The 19703-nt window shown below is 40.7% G+C and overlaps 1 protein-coding gene across 1 annotated transcript in view; it reads left to right on the forward strand.

Moving 5' to 3' along the window:
• Positions 1 to 19344, forward strand: part of EFL1 (elongation factor like GTPase 1) — a 363676-nt gene extending 344332 nt beyond the window's left edge. Inside the window, exon 20 of the mRNA XM_088472852.1 lies at positions 19031 to 19344. Within this exon, the coding sequence (XP_088328978.1) occupies positions 19031 to 19219 (189 nt within the window). The 3' untranslated portion in view covers positions 19220 to 19344. The remainder of the gene's footprint in view (positions 1 to 19030) is intronic.
• Positions 19345 to 19703: the final 359 nt, after the last annotated feature.

Consider the following 19703-nt stretch of genomic DNA (forward strand, 5'->3'; position numbering starts at 1 on the left):
TTCCGTGTGCTAAAGAAAGAACCTTTATTTGTAGCAGACCAGGAAACTGCTACATGCCTTTGAAAAACCTTATGCCTGTATTACATCAGTCTCACTTATACAAAAAGAAATGAAAAAAAAAAAAAGACTTTAGTGAGATTATAAAGGATATCATTTAGGCTATGTCCCTGAGCAGTCATAACATTAAGCAACTCTTGGCTGTGTAATAGTGATGACAAATTCTGTACCATTCTATTGTAGTTCATTTTATTTATCATCTGAATTACAATAGAAAGTCATCCCTGTTATATCCCTAAAAACCAAGTCTTTGAAACTAATGAATAACAGACAGAGACATGTGCCAGTCTCACGCAATATCTTGTAATATAATCAAGGATCAGGATTAAACTTGGTGCGTTGAAAAGTCTTTTTAAGTTATAGTATAGTCAATCTTCGTTTTTGTTTATATACATAATGTCATTTACAGCTTTTGAAGATTTTTCTGTATTCTGCCTTTGTTCTTTGAAGATAGCTATCTGTTTGGTTGTAGAATGAAATTATAGGCAACCACAATACCAGATTTGAACAGAGTGTATGGTTTCACAGACCAGTGTATTGGGTTACACAGTGGAGTAAGAGATTTCAAGGCTCCATAGTAAAAAAAATTTAAAGGCCCTCATAAACCTAAAATAGGCAATTTTGCCCCAAGTCTGGCTTACTGAAGCTCCCTTTGCTGATTAGTTTGTAATTGCTGTTACAGTAACCAATAAGAAGCAGCCTGCACTGTTTAACAATCGCACACATTCTTTTAGTTACTATGACAGCAGCTATGTCTTGGTCACTAAAGGGATCATCAGTAACCTGGAGGAGCTGAGAGTATACACATATTGTAGTGCTTTCAACAGGGTGCTTACCTTCCAAGCTGCAATCCCTATGGCAGGTTCATTCCCTGCTACCATGTTATATCCTTCCCCTGATGGTAGATGACGATACTAAAGCTAAAATATCATAGTACAAAAAACCCAGCAGTACATAACAAGATGTTATCTTATTATGGGTATTGTAGTGCATTAATGGGACAATTCTGTAAGCTATTCGCTATTGCTTATGCTGCTATGCGCAGGTGCCTTAATTATATATAATGAAAACATTACTCACACCCCTATGATGTATGCACAAAAATTACCTCAATCATTAGCCCTTGCTGTTTATTAAATTGCCCCTTATAATGTTCCTGCCCACTGACTGGAAACTGTTTTAAAATGACAACTTTTTTGATGTATTCCATTTTCAAATGACCTGTGCTGATATTGTATCTTCAAAGCTAGAGGCTAGGTTGAGTAGGTCACAGTAGGCCTTCCTAAAACCAGAATTGAACCAAGACATACTGTAGTTAGTAATTGTTACATCAAAATAAATATGTAGTTGTTGGCAGATTCAATTAAATGCAGGACTTACCGCAGGGTTTTATATCCTGAGCTAATAGCCCACAGCTGTTTTATTACTGCCCCTGACTAGCCATGTGGATGCACTTAGTGTGCATGTCTGTTTAGCACCTCCTGAGGTGCAAATAGAAGTCCACATTAACTACTGCTTTCAGGACTAATTGTGGGCGGTAATTGGCATAGCTCTGGGAAGATATGGCTTACAGCTGGACATAGTTGAGTAGCTCTGGGCACAACCCCAGGAGCTAAAACTCTGCGGTAAGTCCTGTGGCTAATTGAATAGGCCCCTCATAAAAAAGACCTGTACCACTTCTCCATTACAGAACATACGTAAACCTGACCTAATAGTAGGATTTATGTACAATTGCCCACTTCCTGCTTATGTTGTTCAGCAGTCTGTTTACAAGCATGGAGTGTTCTGAGTATAATGGGATATGCTTTTACCGATCTCATTGGAGGCAGTAACCGGACCATTTACTGTATGTGACTGGTGTTGAGGGCGGGTGTATGTGAGAGCGGTAGTGTTATGGTATTATATGGGAAATAGAGAAAATGAACAGGACGCAAACTGACACTGACAAAGTAGAAGGTTATAACATTGCAGACAAATGTTATAGGATCCTATAAAATGGTGCCCAAAACTATGGTTTCCCCTCAATATGAAACCAATTTTACACATGTAATTATTTTTCCTTTTTTTCCATGGTTCTTATCTTTTGTACATTGGTTTTATTGACCTCTGTCAACTGGATAGAAACTTGCTCGTCATCATACGTTATCTATGCAATAGCTGCTGCAAACTGTTCATATGGGTTCATTTATATTTTGTCACATGCAGGGCAGCCATAGAGTGTGCTGGTGTAGTAAGCTTCGTGGGTCCAATGGCTCTACCAACTAAACACCCATTTGGAGTGATGGTGTTTTGAGATAGTCCTTGGAATTACTGCATAGTGTAGTTTTTGCACATAACTTAAGGTGCGTACACACTGGGCGATAAAGTGGACGACTGAACGATAACGATATCGTTCAGTCGTCCACTTTATCGTCCATTTTTAACCCCAAAAAGATGAACGATAACGGCGACGCGTGTTCCCACGGGTCGTTTGTCATTATTGTTCATCGGGCTGACATGCAGGCCAACCTGACGATCTCGTCAGGTTGCTGCATGTCAGGGAATGGGGGAGAGAGCCTGGCGCTGAACGATATCGTTAATGATATCGTTCAGCGGCTGTGCTCAATGTCATGAACGACATTGAGCACAGCCTGCCGGGAACAACACTACACGATATCGCTCAGGGAGCATATCGTGTAGTGTGTACGCACCATTATTGTTCTATCGTTGACCACAACTTGTGGCCTGTTCCTTACATTTGTGCTACAGAGCTTATTACAGGAATTATAGTTTATTTAGGTTCTGAAACTAGGCAAGAAGGTGTATGAGTGCAGAACAGATGTTTAGGCTAGTCACACCACCAGTGGCAGGCTGGAACGGGGGGCAGGGTGCCATGTGCCCCCCGGGCCGCAGCGCTATGCGGGCAGTCTGTGTCTGTGTGACCCGGTCAGTGCTACACAGTTACAAACACACAGCCGCCGGCTCCGGCAGCTGTGTGTTTGTTTTGAGTGGCAGCCAATGAGAGTCTGTCAGACTCTCACTGACTGCCGCTGCGCCCACTGCAGGAGCCGCTCCATCTTCCGGCTCCTGCAGTGGGTAATGGGAGAGACGTCATGACTTCATATGACGTCTCTCCCGTAATGCAGAGCGGCCCGGCCTGGGAGTACAGATGGAGGAGCGGATGGCGGCGGCGGGAGCAGGGATTCAGGTAAGTGGTTTTTTTTATTATTTATTACGTGTGTACTGTGGGAGGGGGGGGGAGAACATTACTGGGGGCACTACAAGGGGGAGAGCACTACTGGGAACACTACAAGGGGGATTACTACTGGGGGCACTACAAGGGGGAGAGCACTACTGGGGGCACTTCAAGGGGGGACTACTACTGGGGGCACTACAAGGGGGGGACTACTACTGGGGCCACTACAAGGGGGGACTACTACTGGGGGCACTGCGTAGGGAGTACCACTACTGGGGGCACTATATAAGGGGCTTACTACTGGGGGCACAAGGGGCACTGCACAGGGGTGACCACTACTGGGGACACTATATAAGAAGCTTACTACTAGGGGCACAAGGGGCACTGCACAGGGGGGACCACTACTGGGAGCACTGTATAAAGGGCATTGCATAGAAGGATCACTACTTGTGGCCTGTATAAGGGGGTCCTCTCTTGGGGCACAGGGGGCACTGCATATGGGTACCACTACAGGGGGCTGCCCCATATCTTTATTTTTACTTTACATTCATTCCATATGGACCCGCTTCCTCCCTGGAACGCACGTGCTCCGGGCACCCTGGTTACACGCTACTCCTCTGCCAGGGCCACCTGCATGCATTTACCCCCCAGGCTAAAAGTTGCCAGCCATCCCCTGCACACCACCATATGAGAGGGTGCTTTTTCTAAAGTTTAAGAACGAATTTAGAGCCAGTCAGCAAATCTAGGATGTGTTATGAACTTTTAATTAGCCAAAGAGAAATAATAAATATTAATACAGCCTAAACTTGATTTGCCTAGTACAATGATTTGTTTGTTCTAGTGTTTTTGCTTTCTATTTTTTTTTGTCCTGGCAAAAAAAAATTAAATGGTTGTTGCATAGGTAATATTTTAAGAAATGAACAACAATATTACGACTTTTATCCTGGTGGTTGTTACCACGTCCTGCTGCAGCCCCATTCTATAACATAGTGTGTCCAGCAATCCACAGCTACCCTTACATGAGAAACCCAGTAGCAAGAAAGAGGCTTGTGTTCTTGGAAGATTGCAAGGCACATGCATATCAGGAGTTTGTCTTTTCATTGGGAACACCAGGTGGAAATAATTAACTATATGCAAGTGAGAAGACCTCAATGACACTGTTATTTACCACAATTACTGAAACTTGAGCCCTTTAAAGGGAGAAAAACATACCGTATTTCTAAGTAGGGTTTATTATTTTATGAATTTTCAGTGAAACCTGTGGACATAAGCAATTCAGCACACAGCCTAATTTCTTTATGTTTATTGACATAATGAGAACTGCCGTATTGATTTTTTGAATAGGTCAAATAGAACATTATACATAGACTATACAAGAATAATCCAGTCTGCCTGCTTAGCCAGCAAAATTGTAGAATGTTGGATTATAGTACGAGCTGGTTTTCTTATTGATGCAATTATTAGTTTCAGTAGGATTTTGTTTTTAAGGTTGTTATATTTAATACACACAGATATGCATATTCTGTTACCCAAAGAACCGATCAGTGTCACATTTATTATTTAAATTAGTTTTTATTCATTTTCAAAAAGTAAACAAATGCACAATACGATAATGCAGTGAGTAAAAATAAATGCAAACAATTAAGGGAAGTATGACAAAAAAGTGAGCGAAGGACCCAAGTGAAGGAACAACACACATACAGTCAATGACATGGAATATCAGTACATGTAATACTAATTACCCAAGAATATAAACAGTTGGCAACAAAACATCCAAACCGCAAACATGCCAACAACAACTGTGTCGGAAAAGAGTCATGGGGTGGCAGTCATGTCAGCAGAGCCCAACACAGGAGGGCCACCAGGCAATAAAGTTATAGTCAATAAAACAAGTAAGTGCTTACCTCTCCTGCGTGCCACTGGAGGGCAGGGTGGAGAGGCACAGGAAGGGGATGCAGGCAGAATCCTAGCTGGAGGTATAAGTATGGTGGAAGCTAAAGTAGGGAGCCACCAGAGCAGCAAGACCAGACTGGCGCACCACAGGCATTTTAATCCTCAGCAGCAGTGCAATACACAAGAGCTACTCCATTAATATCGCTTTCCCCCCAAAGACTACCCGCAATCAAGGCCACTGGATCAGGAGAGTCGGGCAGGAACTGGTAGCCGCCAGTAGAAAAGCAGCTCCCAAAGAGACGTCCACGGTTCACACGGGGATAGGAAGGTGGGACTCTCGACAGCCATTCACGGGGGAAGGGCCTCTGTGTAAATACTTGAACAACCGGAGAGCTGTGGGATTCAGTCACCAGAACCCAACACAAACTCTGCACACACCACACCACTCCTGGGAGTACTGCAGGAGAAGAGACTTCCATTCAGCTCCGGGATGGAGCCCCATCAAAGCTTAATGGGTTTCCCAGAACTCATCGGCACATTAGTATGACAATCAGTAAGCAAAACAATAGAGTTATAATGGATGCAACGCTCAGATGGTACGGAGCAGTCTCAACATGCAGCCTCCATTTTAACATACCAGGGTACGCTTAATTTCAGGAATTTTTTATGCCTTTTGTCATTATTAATTTGTGTTCTTTGATGTTTTACAGGTCTTGTACAGTTAACATTTAGTCACTCCCACCTGCATCTATTACGGAACAGAGTATATATGGCAATACACCTGTCCTGTGTTCCGTTTTCTCTGTATGAGTCAGCCAATTACTTTAGCCGTTGGAATTGCACAGAGAATGTACAGTTAAATTAATTTGTATTTCAGGATAGCAGTACATCAAGCTGAGAAAAGACTCCTTTGAAAAGTGTCATGCGTGCGGATAGCCAGATATTGTTATATTGTGCTGCATTGCATTCTCAACCCCTTTTTATGTGACTGTCATACTCCATACATTGGGAATATTCCCATATATAATCAGTGCTTTTTATGTTTCATAACCAGATGGGTGTAAAAACTGGATTATGGCTATAAAAAAAACAGAACAATGAAAATCCATAGGAAACATAAAAGGACAGCATTGCCAAAGTGATATACAGTTCTCAAATAATTATTTCTAAAGGAGCTGCCTAGTTCTTTGTGCAGCAGTGATAAAAGACAAGCATTCAAATGTACAAATTCTAAATGTGTGCTTCCAAAGGTGCACACCAGAACCCCCTAACGGATCGCCGGGAACATACAGTTCTTTTCATGTCCTACTGTAATATCTGCAAATGCAGAATGCCTTTGTAAGGAACCTCTAATTGCTTCAAAAATAACGTTCTGCAGAGAAAGAAGAGAAACCATCCTGAGAAATTTTGCTATTATATCATCATTATATGAATCAAGTGACAAGCAGTTACTCAAGGAGCTATTTCCATCCAAAAAAAAAAATATCTGAAGGGATTGGTAGAGATTAGGGGCATAATTCAATTTAAAATGATGGGCAGGAGGTTGCAACTCACGGACATCAACATCACTGATTTCTCTTAGCATCCCATACAGGTGTGCAGGCATATCTGCAATGTTCCTCTACTGTAATTCTCGCTAATTTGCGCACATTACCAAGATTTCAATTGGCCAGTTAGATGGGTGTTACCTGATCACCGAACACAGGTACTGCAACATATGCCTTCACAGTACTTGCTATTAGCATCATATGTTAGGCCTAGTGCAGTGCAGATCTGTACATATTATATATACAAATACATGTTTATGCTTAGGGTCATTTATTTAGCTATATCTTGTATATTTTTTGCTGTGGTTATATTGTCATTTTGTCATTCCTAATTGGCTGCCTCTTACATAACTGTGTTTATTGTTTCCGGTAGCCACTTACAACCGATATGCCTCTGCTTTTTATAAAGACCTCCTAGTATATTTTGGGGCTATTAGAATCCTTCTATTATGTACCAAAAACATACAAAGGTTTATTGTGACTGATTTCTGTCTGTGTGCATGCAGTGTGGGTAGACAGCGCCGTGATTATAAATGGTTAAAGAACATGGAACTGTCTGGGGAATATTTGCAGTAGTAGACATGGACTGGTGCATTACCTATGCTTGTGCTGTATCATGTATCAGCAGCAGATGCGTTGTGACAGATATCCCATTGGAAGAGCCTGGTGTTTTCACTCAGCAGGAAAAAGATTTGGATAGATGTTTACTTACTGCTAAGATTCACTCCATCTGTCCTGCACTTAATGGTACCTGTCTGTCCACAGAGACTTGGGGGCTCCTCGCCAAGTTCCTAATTTAGCTCTGGGTAATTTGTCATTTTATGCTTTATATCACAGCCCTGTGTTTGAACACACAGATAAGACTGAAAAGCTTTCCTCATCAATCAATCCCACTTAAAAAAAAGGGAGCAGCATTGATTGTTCATTTAGCTTCTTTTTGGTAATATGCCATTGGCACTGGTTCTCATGAGATGTTCACTGTAGGCAAAAATAAGGATTAATCTATTACATTATTCTGTAGATGCTCTTCAGGAGTGTACATGCACTATAGACACACAGAATCAGACTCCTGCAGTAGCTCTTACGCTGCAGTTATACATCCTGTGTGTTATATAGTTAAAGAGGCATGCTGCATAATTACATAATGTATGCTCATTGTGTGCCTAATGTAAGCGCACAGCTCGTACTGTGGAAGTGTGTAACATTTAATCTGTTCTCGTTAGATCAGTCTGAATTTTTATTTCAGCAGGATAAGACACTTCTTTATGTAAAGTTGCTGTCCATTATAGTTTTATAATAGAAGAGTTGTGATGGGATGTTTTAATAACAATTTGTATAGTGTTGTCTTAACTTCCATGTTCTATACAAACAATTTGGTTCTGAATAATTTATTGCATGGAATAATATAAAACCTGCTATGAGTTTATATTTGAAGTCACAACAGATTCATTAAGTGGACTGGTGACTCTAAAACTTCCTATCACCTACAAATGGTTATCTACAGTATTATCCACTATCTAATACACACGTAAAGCCAATAAATGTTTCAGTGATGTTTCTATGAATGATGAGTCTTGTTGTGAACCATTCTTTATTATAAAGAATAAAACACGCCTCTATTATAAATTATTACATATATATAGTCGCCTTGGATGTCCATGACAAATATAAAAGGACACCAACTGCCACTTCATGCTTTTTATGTGGACATGGAATTTAATGTTGACTTCTAAAATATTTATAATTTACAATATCATACATTGAATAATAGTTTAAATATATAACTATGTGTCAGATCCACCAGTTTTCAAAGACCGTTTCCCTTCAACTTTTTATTGAACTCCACAATCAATTGTCCCAAATAAGATCTGTACTGTTTTATCTGTGTCCAACAATGAGAAATCAGATTTTGGGTAAGTCATTAATGGAAAAAGAAAAGAGTGGCCCTAGAAGATAGCTTTGAGGGGTCCGATATGTATTGAGTAATAGAAAGAAACATGCAGAAACTTTACATTACCATAGCTATAGATTACAGCAAACTCCAACTCTAATCTGACACTGGTATAAACATAAAAATATTTGCATATATGGTTTGATTCACACCTATCATTTTTTTTGCATATAGACACCATGGGGTAAATTTACTAATCGTGTTTGGGAGAGATTGCATTCTCATGCCAGTTTAGCCTGTTTTCCCTACTCGCAAATTTACTAAGGGCAAACACGTGCTAACTTGCAGGAAACAAACATCAAACTCGCACGAATTTATAAAACACGACCAGATACACCATCGCCCAAACTCGCAAGTACTTTTCATGGGAAACAATACAATACGCAAATTTACAAAACATTGAGCTTTGAAACTCGTATAGGAAATTAACAAACTCACACCAAATTAGACTCTTCAAATAGACTACCTCCTGAGGTGATTGTTTGCGTGTGTTCACAGGTGTTTCAAGTTACAAATACTGTATGACCAAGTCAAACTGGACCTAGACCCTGACACAGAATGTTCCCACTCGTGTCTCTGGCCTGCATAATCTGTGTTGCACTTTCTGGCTACTGGTAATTTTCACTCTGTGACTGGTAGAGTTCTCAGGATATCCTAGTCAACATTCTCACGGTACCTAACTCAAGTAATGGTGGCATTTTAGCCACTAATGGATACCTGCTTCCCTAGCCGGGAGTCACAGTGCCATACACTCAGGGTAGCTTTTTATAGCATTTTGGGCTTGCATAATGGTCTGCATCAAATTGACTGCACTCAAAACCGCCGCCCAGGTGGCATTCTTGCGATAGGTCAATGTGCTGGCAGCCTTTTGTTAAAACAGCATGTAGTGGGATTTCATGACCTTCTGCACAAGGTCCATGTTCTCCACAGAGAATTTCACATTGCGCCACATCTTGGTCTTGCTTCTCTGCCTGGGCACCTCATCACTGTTGCCTATACTGCTCAATATGGCTCCTGAGCAGCAACCTCCTCCACCTTACTCTCTCCCTGCCTCTCCTTTGCCCTGGACATATTCCTGTCCCACTCCCTATACAAACACAAAAAGACAAACTAACAAATATCCTATCCTACTACCCACACGCACCACACACACAAAAAAAAAAACACAGGAAAAAAAAAAACACAAGAAAGACAGCAAAATTAGACAAACCGATAAATAACAAAACAATATTAAGCACAAAACACAATCCAAGCAGTAATCGATTCCACTTGCCAAAAAACTCTCCTACACCACTAAACACACTCCTCACTGTCACTCTGCAACCTCCAAACAACAAAACCCTCAAAGGTTAGGCTGTTTGTGGCGTTTTCATATGCTTGGGCTGTGTGTACATGACGTGACTGCTTCAACCAATCAGAACATGTTTCTAGGATGATGTATACAACACATCCATTCTCTAACATGTTTTGCCAAAAACTCACATGACAAAAAACGTTTGCTTTCACCATCGAAAGACACGATTTTGCAAAACTCACTTCCTGATAAATGTGAAAGTTTTCTCTGGAAAATCCCATGCATGTTCGTGGGAACCTGTTCGGGTTTAATCTCCCCTAAACTCGTTTCTTAGTAAATTTATCCCCGTGACCCTCAAAAAGTGAGCCTGCTTATCCTCACACGGCCAGGAACCACTCCACACAATAGATGCCAATGTCAGATACAGACTATGTGAAGCCATTTTAGAACATGAGTTTCTGCAGTATACCTGAGTACGTACTCGCTCTCAGCAGTGGGGTCAGATCTACAGTGTCAGAAGCCAGTCTCCATCGCATGCTCATTAATGCAGGTTTTTTGTAGGGTTGTTACTTTGCACTTGACTGTGGTTTGCCCAAATACCATTCCAAATAATTTAGAGGTAGACATTTTTCAGCTTGGAACAAACACGTTTTTCCATGACTTTGGGTAATATAGGTAATAAAGAGATGGGACTTTTTTTTTCCCCACTTTTCAGGATAGGGATGAGTAGCAGTTTCCCATGCTTGGAATTAAGACCAGAAAACATAGTGCTAAACCTATTGTCACCTTACTGTACTGAACTAAGTGGGCCACCAAGGAACAGAAACTTTAACTGCAACTACTTTGTCCTACACTGGTAATTTAGATTGAGCTACAATAGCTCACAAGGCAGTCTCTTCTTCACATACTGAGAATATAAATTCAGAAGTACATTCTGGAGAAGGGAGTATGTGTGCAATCAGTCAGTGCCTGTGAATTGGCATTACTAGCATGGCCTAGTACATCCCACAAAGTAGTCATTAAATGCATTCGCTAAATCTGTATTAGACAGGACATCATTCTTTCTAATATTGAAAGCTAGAGGGCTCAAATTATTAACCACCTTGCAGAATTGTGCATGATGTGCAGTTCTGATGTGTAGAATACCCAGACACGGGATGGATCTGCAGCTGTTGGGCCAAACCTCATTTATGTTAGGATCATGACTTTAGGCTGAAATGTTTTTGCATAAGTTACAAATATTTACACGGACAACATTCATTTTGGGAATTAGAATCTATGAAGTGTTATGGTGCATACACAGGGTCAGATTTTTCCTTCAGATATGAACGATAACGATTTAAAAATCGTTCAGTCGTTCATATCTGAAGGAAAATCTGACATATCTGACATGCCTGAACGATGGACGATCAACGATGCGCGTTCCCGTTTGTCAGATAACGATATCTGACATCTGATGTGTTTGCAGTCAGACTTGGACAATTCCATTCATTTTAATGCAGTCAAAAATCGTTCAAATCGTTCAAAACTTTGGTAAAATCGTTCAAATCGTTCAATTGTTCATCTGACAAGTCTGACCGTGTGTATGCTCCATTACACCTTTCATACCTTTCAAAGGTTTATGTCTGCCCTGGACATGCGCAACCAGCAGCCTGGTCGGTCTAGTAGATATTAAAAACTCTCTAGGTTTTTGTATTCAGAAATCCTCCTACAACTGCTAAACAGGCTCTACTGGTGCTTCTGCAGTCACAGTAAGGTAATGGACAAAGAAGGCCTGAGCCCACATAGTATTCCAGAGACCTTTAAGCCTGAGGTGGGTGTTGTCGTTGCTGCTAACATGTATTAATACATCATTGGTTCTTCCAGTAACTGCATTATGGTATGTGTGATAGACATATGTAATTAGTAATACCTCACTACCATATTATCATATGATTACCTTTCTTCACCCACCCCTCTGCCCCGTCTGTGCTCCTCTTCGTCCCCGTTGTCCAGAAACTTGAGCTCCTAATAAGAAAAATACCAAGACACATCATAAATAATTACAAGTAACTGCTAAAGTAAAGGAAACACTGACATAAAGTGCACTGAGATGATGTAACCTACATTGATGCCACGTACTTGCAGTTTAGGTTATTTTCCATTGGGAATTGGATAAGGCAGGGCAGTAACCTTGGGGGATTTACCTCCTAGGCATACAAACTGCCCTGAGTTAATCCCTGTAATTAGGATCTTTAATAATCAATCCATACAAATATTTCTCCTTTGATCCCTTCCATCAACTATATTCAGTACTTTCAATAAAAAGCTGCCATATGCAGCACTTAACTTTGATTTATTTTATACAAGACATTGAACATATCTGCTTTGTCTTTTAAAAAAGTGTTTATTAAATGATTTAAGCTAAACACAAGTGGATCGCAGAGATTTTGCTTAAAAGGGATAGATGTGTGTATATATATATATATATATATATATATATATATATATATCAGAAAGTATTTTATTCAAAAGCAGTTGCACAGAGGAAAAAAAAAAGCCTGAAGAAAGGGATTAGTCTTGTCCTCACCATTTGTTACCTCCAGGACACACTTGTGAGGTCAGTCTTGGAGATACTGAGTTCAACTGCAAAAAAAAAGGTATGGGCAAGTGATGATTTTACCATTCACAAGTTGTTTAGTCCCATTTATATGTGAATAGTTGGAAATTTTAGGCACTAGCCATTTTCTACCACACTTTATGTACATGATAGGGATAGGAACAAGTAGGTCAAATCAGAAAATAGATTTATTCCATTAATAAGGGTACTGTCATGGGAATCGGGATTTCAGCACCGGTAATATCAGCGCCGTCATCATGGCCTCCAGGATACTGACTGTATCCCGTCATGGGTAATACACGCCTAATCATTGTGAATTAGAAGTGGCTCTCTCTGTAACCTTTAACGAAGAGGTTTGCAAATAATGTAATAGATTAAAATCAAGTATTAACAGGAGAAATAAATAATTTATTGCCTGTCTTTATTTTTAATGCTGAACTATAAATATGTAAAATGACTGACTTGTGGTTTAAAAAATATAAATTGAATAACTCATAACTGTACATAAAATTAACCTCATATTTAAGTAGCTGGCATCATATACTAGGTCTGTGCTGGACACAGAGCTAATCCCTACCCTACCTAATTCACCTTCCTCCTTGCAGCTTCCCCACCCCTACACTGGATTCCCAATGACTGTGATAACTCACAATCCTCCTCTAGTAACTATTAGAAAGGTTTATCAGCATTTACCTCCCCCACACACAGCTTTTTACAACATTGATGTTACTGTGGGAAAAACTGCTCTTACATATTTATGGATATTGCTGGTAGTAAGAACACTGACTAGGAGTGCTAAATGCATGGATTGGGTTGAGTTACAGTATTGTGGTATGTAAGACGAGGCTGGTGCTGTGTGTACATCATGTGTGACATTACACATGATACACATTTGGAGGTTTTTGGGATACCCCCTAGGTAAGTCAGCTCTCGGCTTATATATGTGCTGTTATTATGCAGTACATTAATTGTAATTGTATGACCCAGAGTGGGTGCTACTATTTGGTAGCAATAATTATTTTGGGGTGAGCGTTTGGGCGTGGGGCCCCCGGGGTTACTCTGGCCGGGCCTTTTTCAGGGCATCACCACTTAATTCACATAGATACTTTTTCATCACCTTTCTATTTGTTTGTTTGTTATTTATGTAATTTTAATTCTTATTATATTAACACTTATTGATTATCTTTTACACATCTATACTTTACACTTCACTGTCACCTTTCTTCCATTATTCGTGTGATGCCCTGGGAATGGTCCTTGGCTGGATTCTTTTGGGGTGCCTTGCGCCTCGGACGCGAACCCCTTAATGTTAGGGACGCCGGTATAGAGGAGTCTTGACGTTGGCCCGGCGCTTAATCATATATTTGCAAATGTATGCAACTAATACCTCTGAATTTCTATTATCATGAAGGATTCAAGTATTTTTGCCAAAATTGCTCAAGTGTGCTGGAGGGAATATCCCCTTTTATTTTTTTCTCTGGTTCAGTGTAAACTCCGTCCTTTACAAGCACCTTGGCAATATCATTAAGCTGATTTGAATGACCGCCATACTTTCTATTTATGATAGAAAGGTATCAGAACTCACAGTGCATCATAGCTTGCTGTGTAGCCACAGGCCGGTCATAGTGCTCATGCTGACTCCTGTCCACCACCAAAAGCATCTACAATGTTCAGAGTAGGCTGCTAGGGTGTTTAGTATCTGAAGTGTTTAGTTCTAAAATTGAGCATTTAAACTCAATATTAGCATTAAACCGAAGGAAAACATAGTGCAATCCAGCACTAACGAAGATGGACTACACTCAAGCTACACAGTGAGTCAACAAAATCATCAAAACTAACTCCTGCAATCTGCATAACCTGCACACTCTACACTGATCTCCCTCGTTTAGACGCTGCAAAGCTTTTCTCCTCAGATGCAGCTTCTTGCATTGAAATTTCAGTTTCTGAGAAACATCTGAATGGCCCGACAACTGCAACCTTCTCCTTACTGGCCTCCCACATTGCCATCTTGCTCCCCTCCAGTCTGTTCTCACTGCTGCAGCTAGACTTATCTTCCTCTCCCGCCATTCCACTTATGCTGCTCCCCTCTGCCAAAACCTGCACTTGCTCCCATTCCCCTACAGAATCCTCTTCAAACTCCTCACCTTCACATACAAGGCCCTCTCTAACTCTACTGCTCCCTACATCTCCAACCTCATCTCCTTACATACTCCCTCCCGCTCACTCTGGTCTTCCAATGATGGTTACCTTTCCTCCACCTGGGTTACTTCATCTCATGCTCGTATCCAAGATTTTGCCCGTGCAGCCCCCCTTCACTGGAATGAGCTCCCTCGCTCGATCAGGCTCTACCCAACCTTGCAGAGCTTCAAACGTGCACTGAAAACCTACCTGTTCATCAAAGCATACCCTTCCACCACATAACCGTGTCACCAGGTCACTCTCCCTCCTGCTCAGCCATCTCTAACTTGCCTACTTCCTGCACTTAGGTCCCCATCTACACACTCATGCCTCATGTCATCTGTCTATCTCCCCTTTCCCCTAGATTGTAAGCTCCTAGGAGCAAGGGTCCTCCTCCCCACTGTCTCACAGCCTTCTCTAGCACTTCTATGACAGCCTTCACCTTCCCAGCTGTACTGTGTATGGCGAATTGTGTTGCTAATTGTTACTTGTGCCCTGTTTATAATTTGTTACTGTATTGTAATGTAATTTTCTGTGTACCCTTTACTGTATGTACGGTGCTGCGGACCGCTTGGTGTGCCCTATAAATAAAATTTAATGCAATGGGCACTCGAGCATCAGAATTGGACCATGAAGCAATGGAAGAAGGTGGCTTGGTCTGAATGATCAGGTTTTCTTTTACTTCATGTGGATGGCTGGGTGCAAGTGCATTGTTTACCTGGAGAAAAGATGGCACCAGGATGCACTATGGGAAGTAGGCAAGCATGTGGAGGCAAGATGATGCTCTGGCCAATGTTCTGCTTGGAACCCTTGGATCCTGGCATTCATGTGTATGTTACATGTACCACCTACCTAAACATTGTTGCAGACTGACTACACCCCTTGATGGCAGTGGTATTCCCTGATGGCAGTGGTCTCTTTTCAGCAGGACATTGCGCTCTGCCACAGTGCAAAAAATTGTTCAGGGATGGTTCGAGGAACATGACCGAGTTCAAGGTTTTGACTTGGTCTCTAGAATCCCTAGATCTTAATCCAATCGAGCATGTGTGGGATGTGCTGGAAAAACAAGTCCAAGCCATGGACTTAAAGGATCTGCTGATAACATCTTGGTGCCATATGCCACAGGACACCTTCAGATATCTTTGGAGTCCATGCCTCGATCACAGTTGTTTTGGTGGCAAAAGCGGAACCTACACAATATTAGGCAGTTGGTTTCAATGTTAAGGCTGATCATTGTATGTGACATCAGAGAGGCATTCACCCAATACAGTGATGTAGGAGTGATGCAGTCTGAGCTATGGGTTACTTTCATTATATGTTTGGAGTTGGGACCAACTAACCAGAAACATCTTGGTAGGTGGCTGAAGTGCATTTGTACAATCTAAGCAGCTGTAACTCAGGTGATTTCCCCCCCAGCAAATAATTGAGTAGGTTATTTTTTGCGGTTCCCTTATTCATAGAAAAACAAAGGTTTGTTGTATAAAACAACATTGTTTTTCTAACTATAGAAGAATTTGCTCAGTAGTTAAGGATGCTGACCAGGCAAAAATGGCTCCAAGACACTTTCTGGAGGTCCAGGTGCAAATCTTATTGAATTTGGACAAGTTGCTTTCTCCCTGTGACCCAGGTACCAAAAAAACAAACAAACTTTAACTGGGGATGTAAACTGTAAATTTATAGTGTAGAGCACTGCTTTACACTGTGTGCTATAAAGATGATGGATAAAAAGAAATAATAGTATTCCTGCACTGTACTTATTTCTGATTCTAAAGAATTTCAGATAGATGGATCTCTTTGGTGGCTTGCAAAGTGTGTTTCTGGCTTCCACGCTCACTCTTAGTGGTACCCACCTTGTGTTTTATTGTAAGGCTCAGTGTGTACTTTGTTGCCTTGAGGGTAAACCTTTGCTGACAGTAAAGTGGCCTATCCATTAGCAGATAAATTGAACGACTGAACGATATATCGTTCAGACGTTCAATTTATCTGCTAATGGATAGGCCCTGAACTATGACAGATGCGCACTCCTCCGGCCAATAAATTGTCTTTCGTCTCTCCAACATGTTGGTCAATTATCGCTTATCGCTGCCAGATATTGGAAATATCTGTTGCGGTAAACGACGAATGATATTTTTAATGAAAATTCATAGAAACCTAAAAAATATCCACTCCCTGAATGATGTCATGCAATATCGTTCGTCGTTTGCAAAAATCTGTCATGACCGATATCTGTCACCGCAGCCCCAGGAATTTTCAAGGGATAAATCTTTTGTCTTTCATCGTTAGAGAAAGATCTGCTAATGGATAGGCCCCTTAACTCTCTACCTAATTTCCAAATATAGGTTTGTCCATGTTTTTCATAATTGTAATGCTCCAGTATCCATCTAGATGATTTTGCTTATAACCTTCCTAATATCGAGAATGTGAATTTTGGAGCCCGCACAGGATAAAGACCAGAAAGGAAAAAACCCCGTCTTTGCTAATTCTCATAGCATAATTGAAGGGTAAGATAAATATAATTAATGAAGAACCAACTACGAGAGAAAATTTTTTTTTTTTTTTTTTATACACAATTGGTGCAAGAAGAAAAATCAAAGGTTGCCGGTCAGATGCTGGAGAAAATTTCAAACGGCTATAGTCAGGAAGGAGGGCAATTTGCAAGGTAAGTAAGTTCAGTCATGATGTGAACAAGCCTTTCCTACAGGCGAAACGTACGTCATCACCTCCACTGTGATTCGGCCAGCCGGGCACCATCCCGCCGACTACCAAAGAGACGTTCAGTGCAGCTCGTCACCGTCCGCTCACCTGACATTTGTTTCACGTGATCTAAGCGGCCAGCTAAGAACCTGATGACTGCTTGCCGGAGACGCGTGGTATAGTCCCTTGCCGCCCGCTTCACGAACTTACCTTGCAAATTGCCCTCCTTCCTGACTATAGCCGTTTGAAATTTTCTCCAGCATCTGACCGGTGCCCATACCCACGGCAATTAGCCGCTCCAGACATCCCCGGTGCACCCGTCCGGTGATGTTTCGGCTGACTGGCATAGAGTGGAACTCCTACTGAACCGGTTTGCTACAGGTACACTTTCTGCACTCTCTCATCAGTTTTGCTGACCACGTTTGTCCTGCAATGTCTATGATAACAGTATAGACGTAGCCTTATGCATACTGACAGCAGAAGTGCTTTCTGTCTTTCTTCCCACCAGCTGCCAACCTCGTTCTCTCATCCCATGTCCTCTGTGTGATACATGACACGGAGACAGCAGAAACGAGGGGGACAATATCTGGGCATCTTACTGAATTAACTCACCATTATTAGGCTCACCACTCTGTGGCAGCTATACTACAAACCTATTATACAGTTATAACTTTTTCCTTTGCTTTAGGTGACACTGTGATATTTTTATGCTGGTGGTTCCTCAATATTGGTTCTTGAAATCAATATATTGTTATAATATTGTTTCACTCTGGTTTATTCAACGTTACTAAAATGCACCTATGGCTTCAGAATACATCAGGTTATTTCAAACCCCATTTATAGGTGGTAATGTTTAGCGTATGTACGGAGAAATATACCCAATTGGGGTTGCTTTATCCACTCAATTGCGTGTTTAGGGTCCACTTGCCGGTCATACAATATCTATAATCTAGAGTGCCGGTTAGTAATTAGATAGCTGAACCAAGCTACTATTTATGTGGAATTAGGAGAAAGTTCACGGTTATAGGTGTATTTATTTTATGCTTAATCAGTACTTACCCCTTAGCAGGATACATCCACTTGGGCTTTTGCAAGTTTTATTAATATTCGCCAGGACTAATCACACCGGATTAAACTACTATTTATAATTATTTTGTTGCAAAGTGCACAAATATTTATTCTTACTCTGGGTGAGTGAATAGTTATGAATTATAGAACCTTTTTGTTGCAAACTGCACAAAAGCTTATTTTCACTCCTGATTTAATGATCTCATGGTCGGTATTTACTGACTAATGAGGGGCTTTCTTTGTATGTCGGTATGTTACATGTAGTATATTGTCCAATATTTTATATAATATATAAGAATAAATGTTAAGTTTTATATTGAATACATCCAATTCTACATACTTTCTATTTTGAGTGCCCCCAACAAAGAGTCTTCTTTTCTTTTTCTATGATAACCTTCCTAATATCCTAAGGAAATATTTCCGAATGTTGAGAACCATGCTAACTAATCATTCATAATAGTTTCAAATTCTAATTGATAATAATGGGAAATGCTATCTGATTAATCACAATGTGGGAGTTGCGGCTATTGTATGTTTACATTTTTGCAGTAACATCAACTTCATTTGTTTAAAGGTTATTCCAAGCGATCCGTACTGGGTCCCCACCACAGAGGAGGAATATTTACACTTTGGAGAGAAAGCAGACTCTGAAAACCAAGCAAGGAAATACATGAACTCTGTAAGGAAACGGAAGGGATTACATGTAGAAGAGAAGATTGTGGAGCATGCAGAGAAGCAGAGGACACTGGGAAAGAACAAATAAATATTTACAACTTCTCCCTTTATCATTCTTTGCAAACTTTCTTTAATCATTATTTAAATATGTTGCTGAATTTTTCATAGGCGTGTTAAACAGATTTTAATAAATGTAACCAATGAGATGATTGAACCAGCTAGTTTTCTATTCTTCTGTTTATTGTCTGACTGCTTAATGTGTAGGCTTTTTCCAGCTTCAGTCTGCACAGCCCAAAGCCATCCAAATGCAGTGCAGATAAAACAATGAGGCTGAGAAAGCTTTCTGTACACAAGTTTGCAGATAAAACAGTTGCGGCTTGTATAATTTGTTTGAAGGAATGCTTAACGTTCAAATTAAGGTCTTAAAAAGTAAGCAAATAAATGCTATGCAAAATTGTTAGTTACAATTATAGATACTTCATTGAAGGCCTTTCAAAGTAAAAGTTTTTATCAAGGGGCAAAGGATAAAAAAAGGAGATCAGTATATGTGGTAAGGGAGGGGTCAGCAACAT

This window comes from Taudactylus pleione, unplaced genomic scaffold (genome assembly GCF_031769625.1).
Source record: "Taudactylus pleione unplaced genomic scaffold, aTauple2 ptg000129l, whole genome shotgun sequence".
Classification (NCBI taxonomy): domain Eukaryota; kingdom Metazoa; phylum Chordata; class Amphibia; order Anura; family Myobatrachidae; genus Taudactylus; species Taudactylus pleione.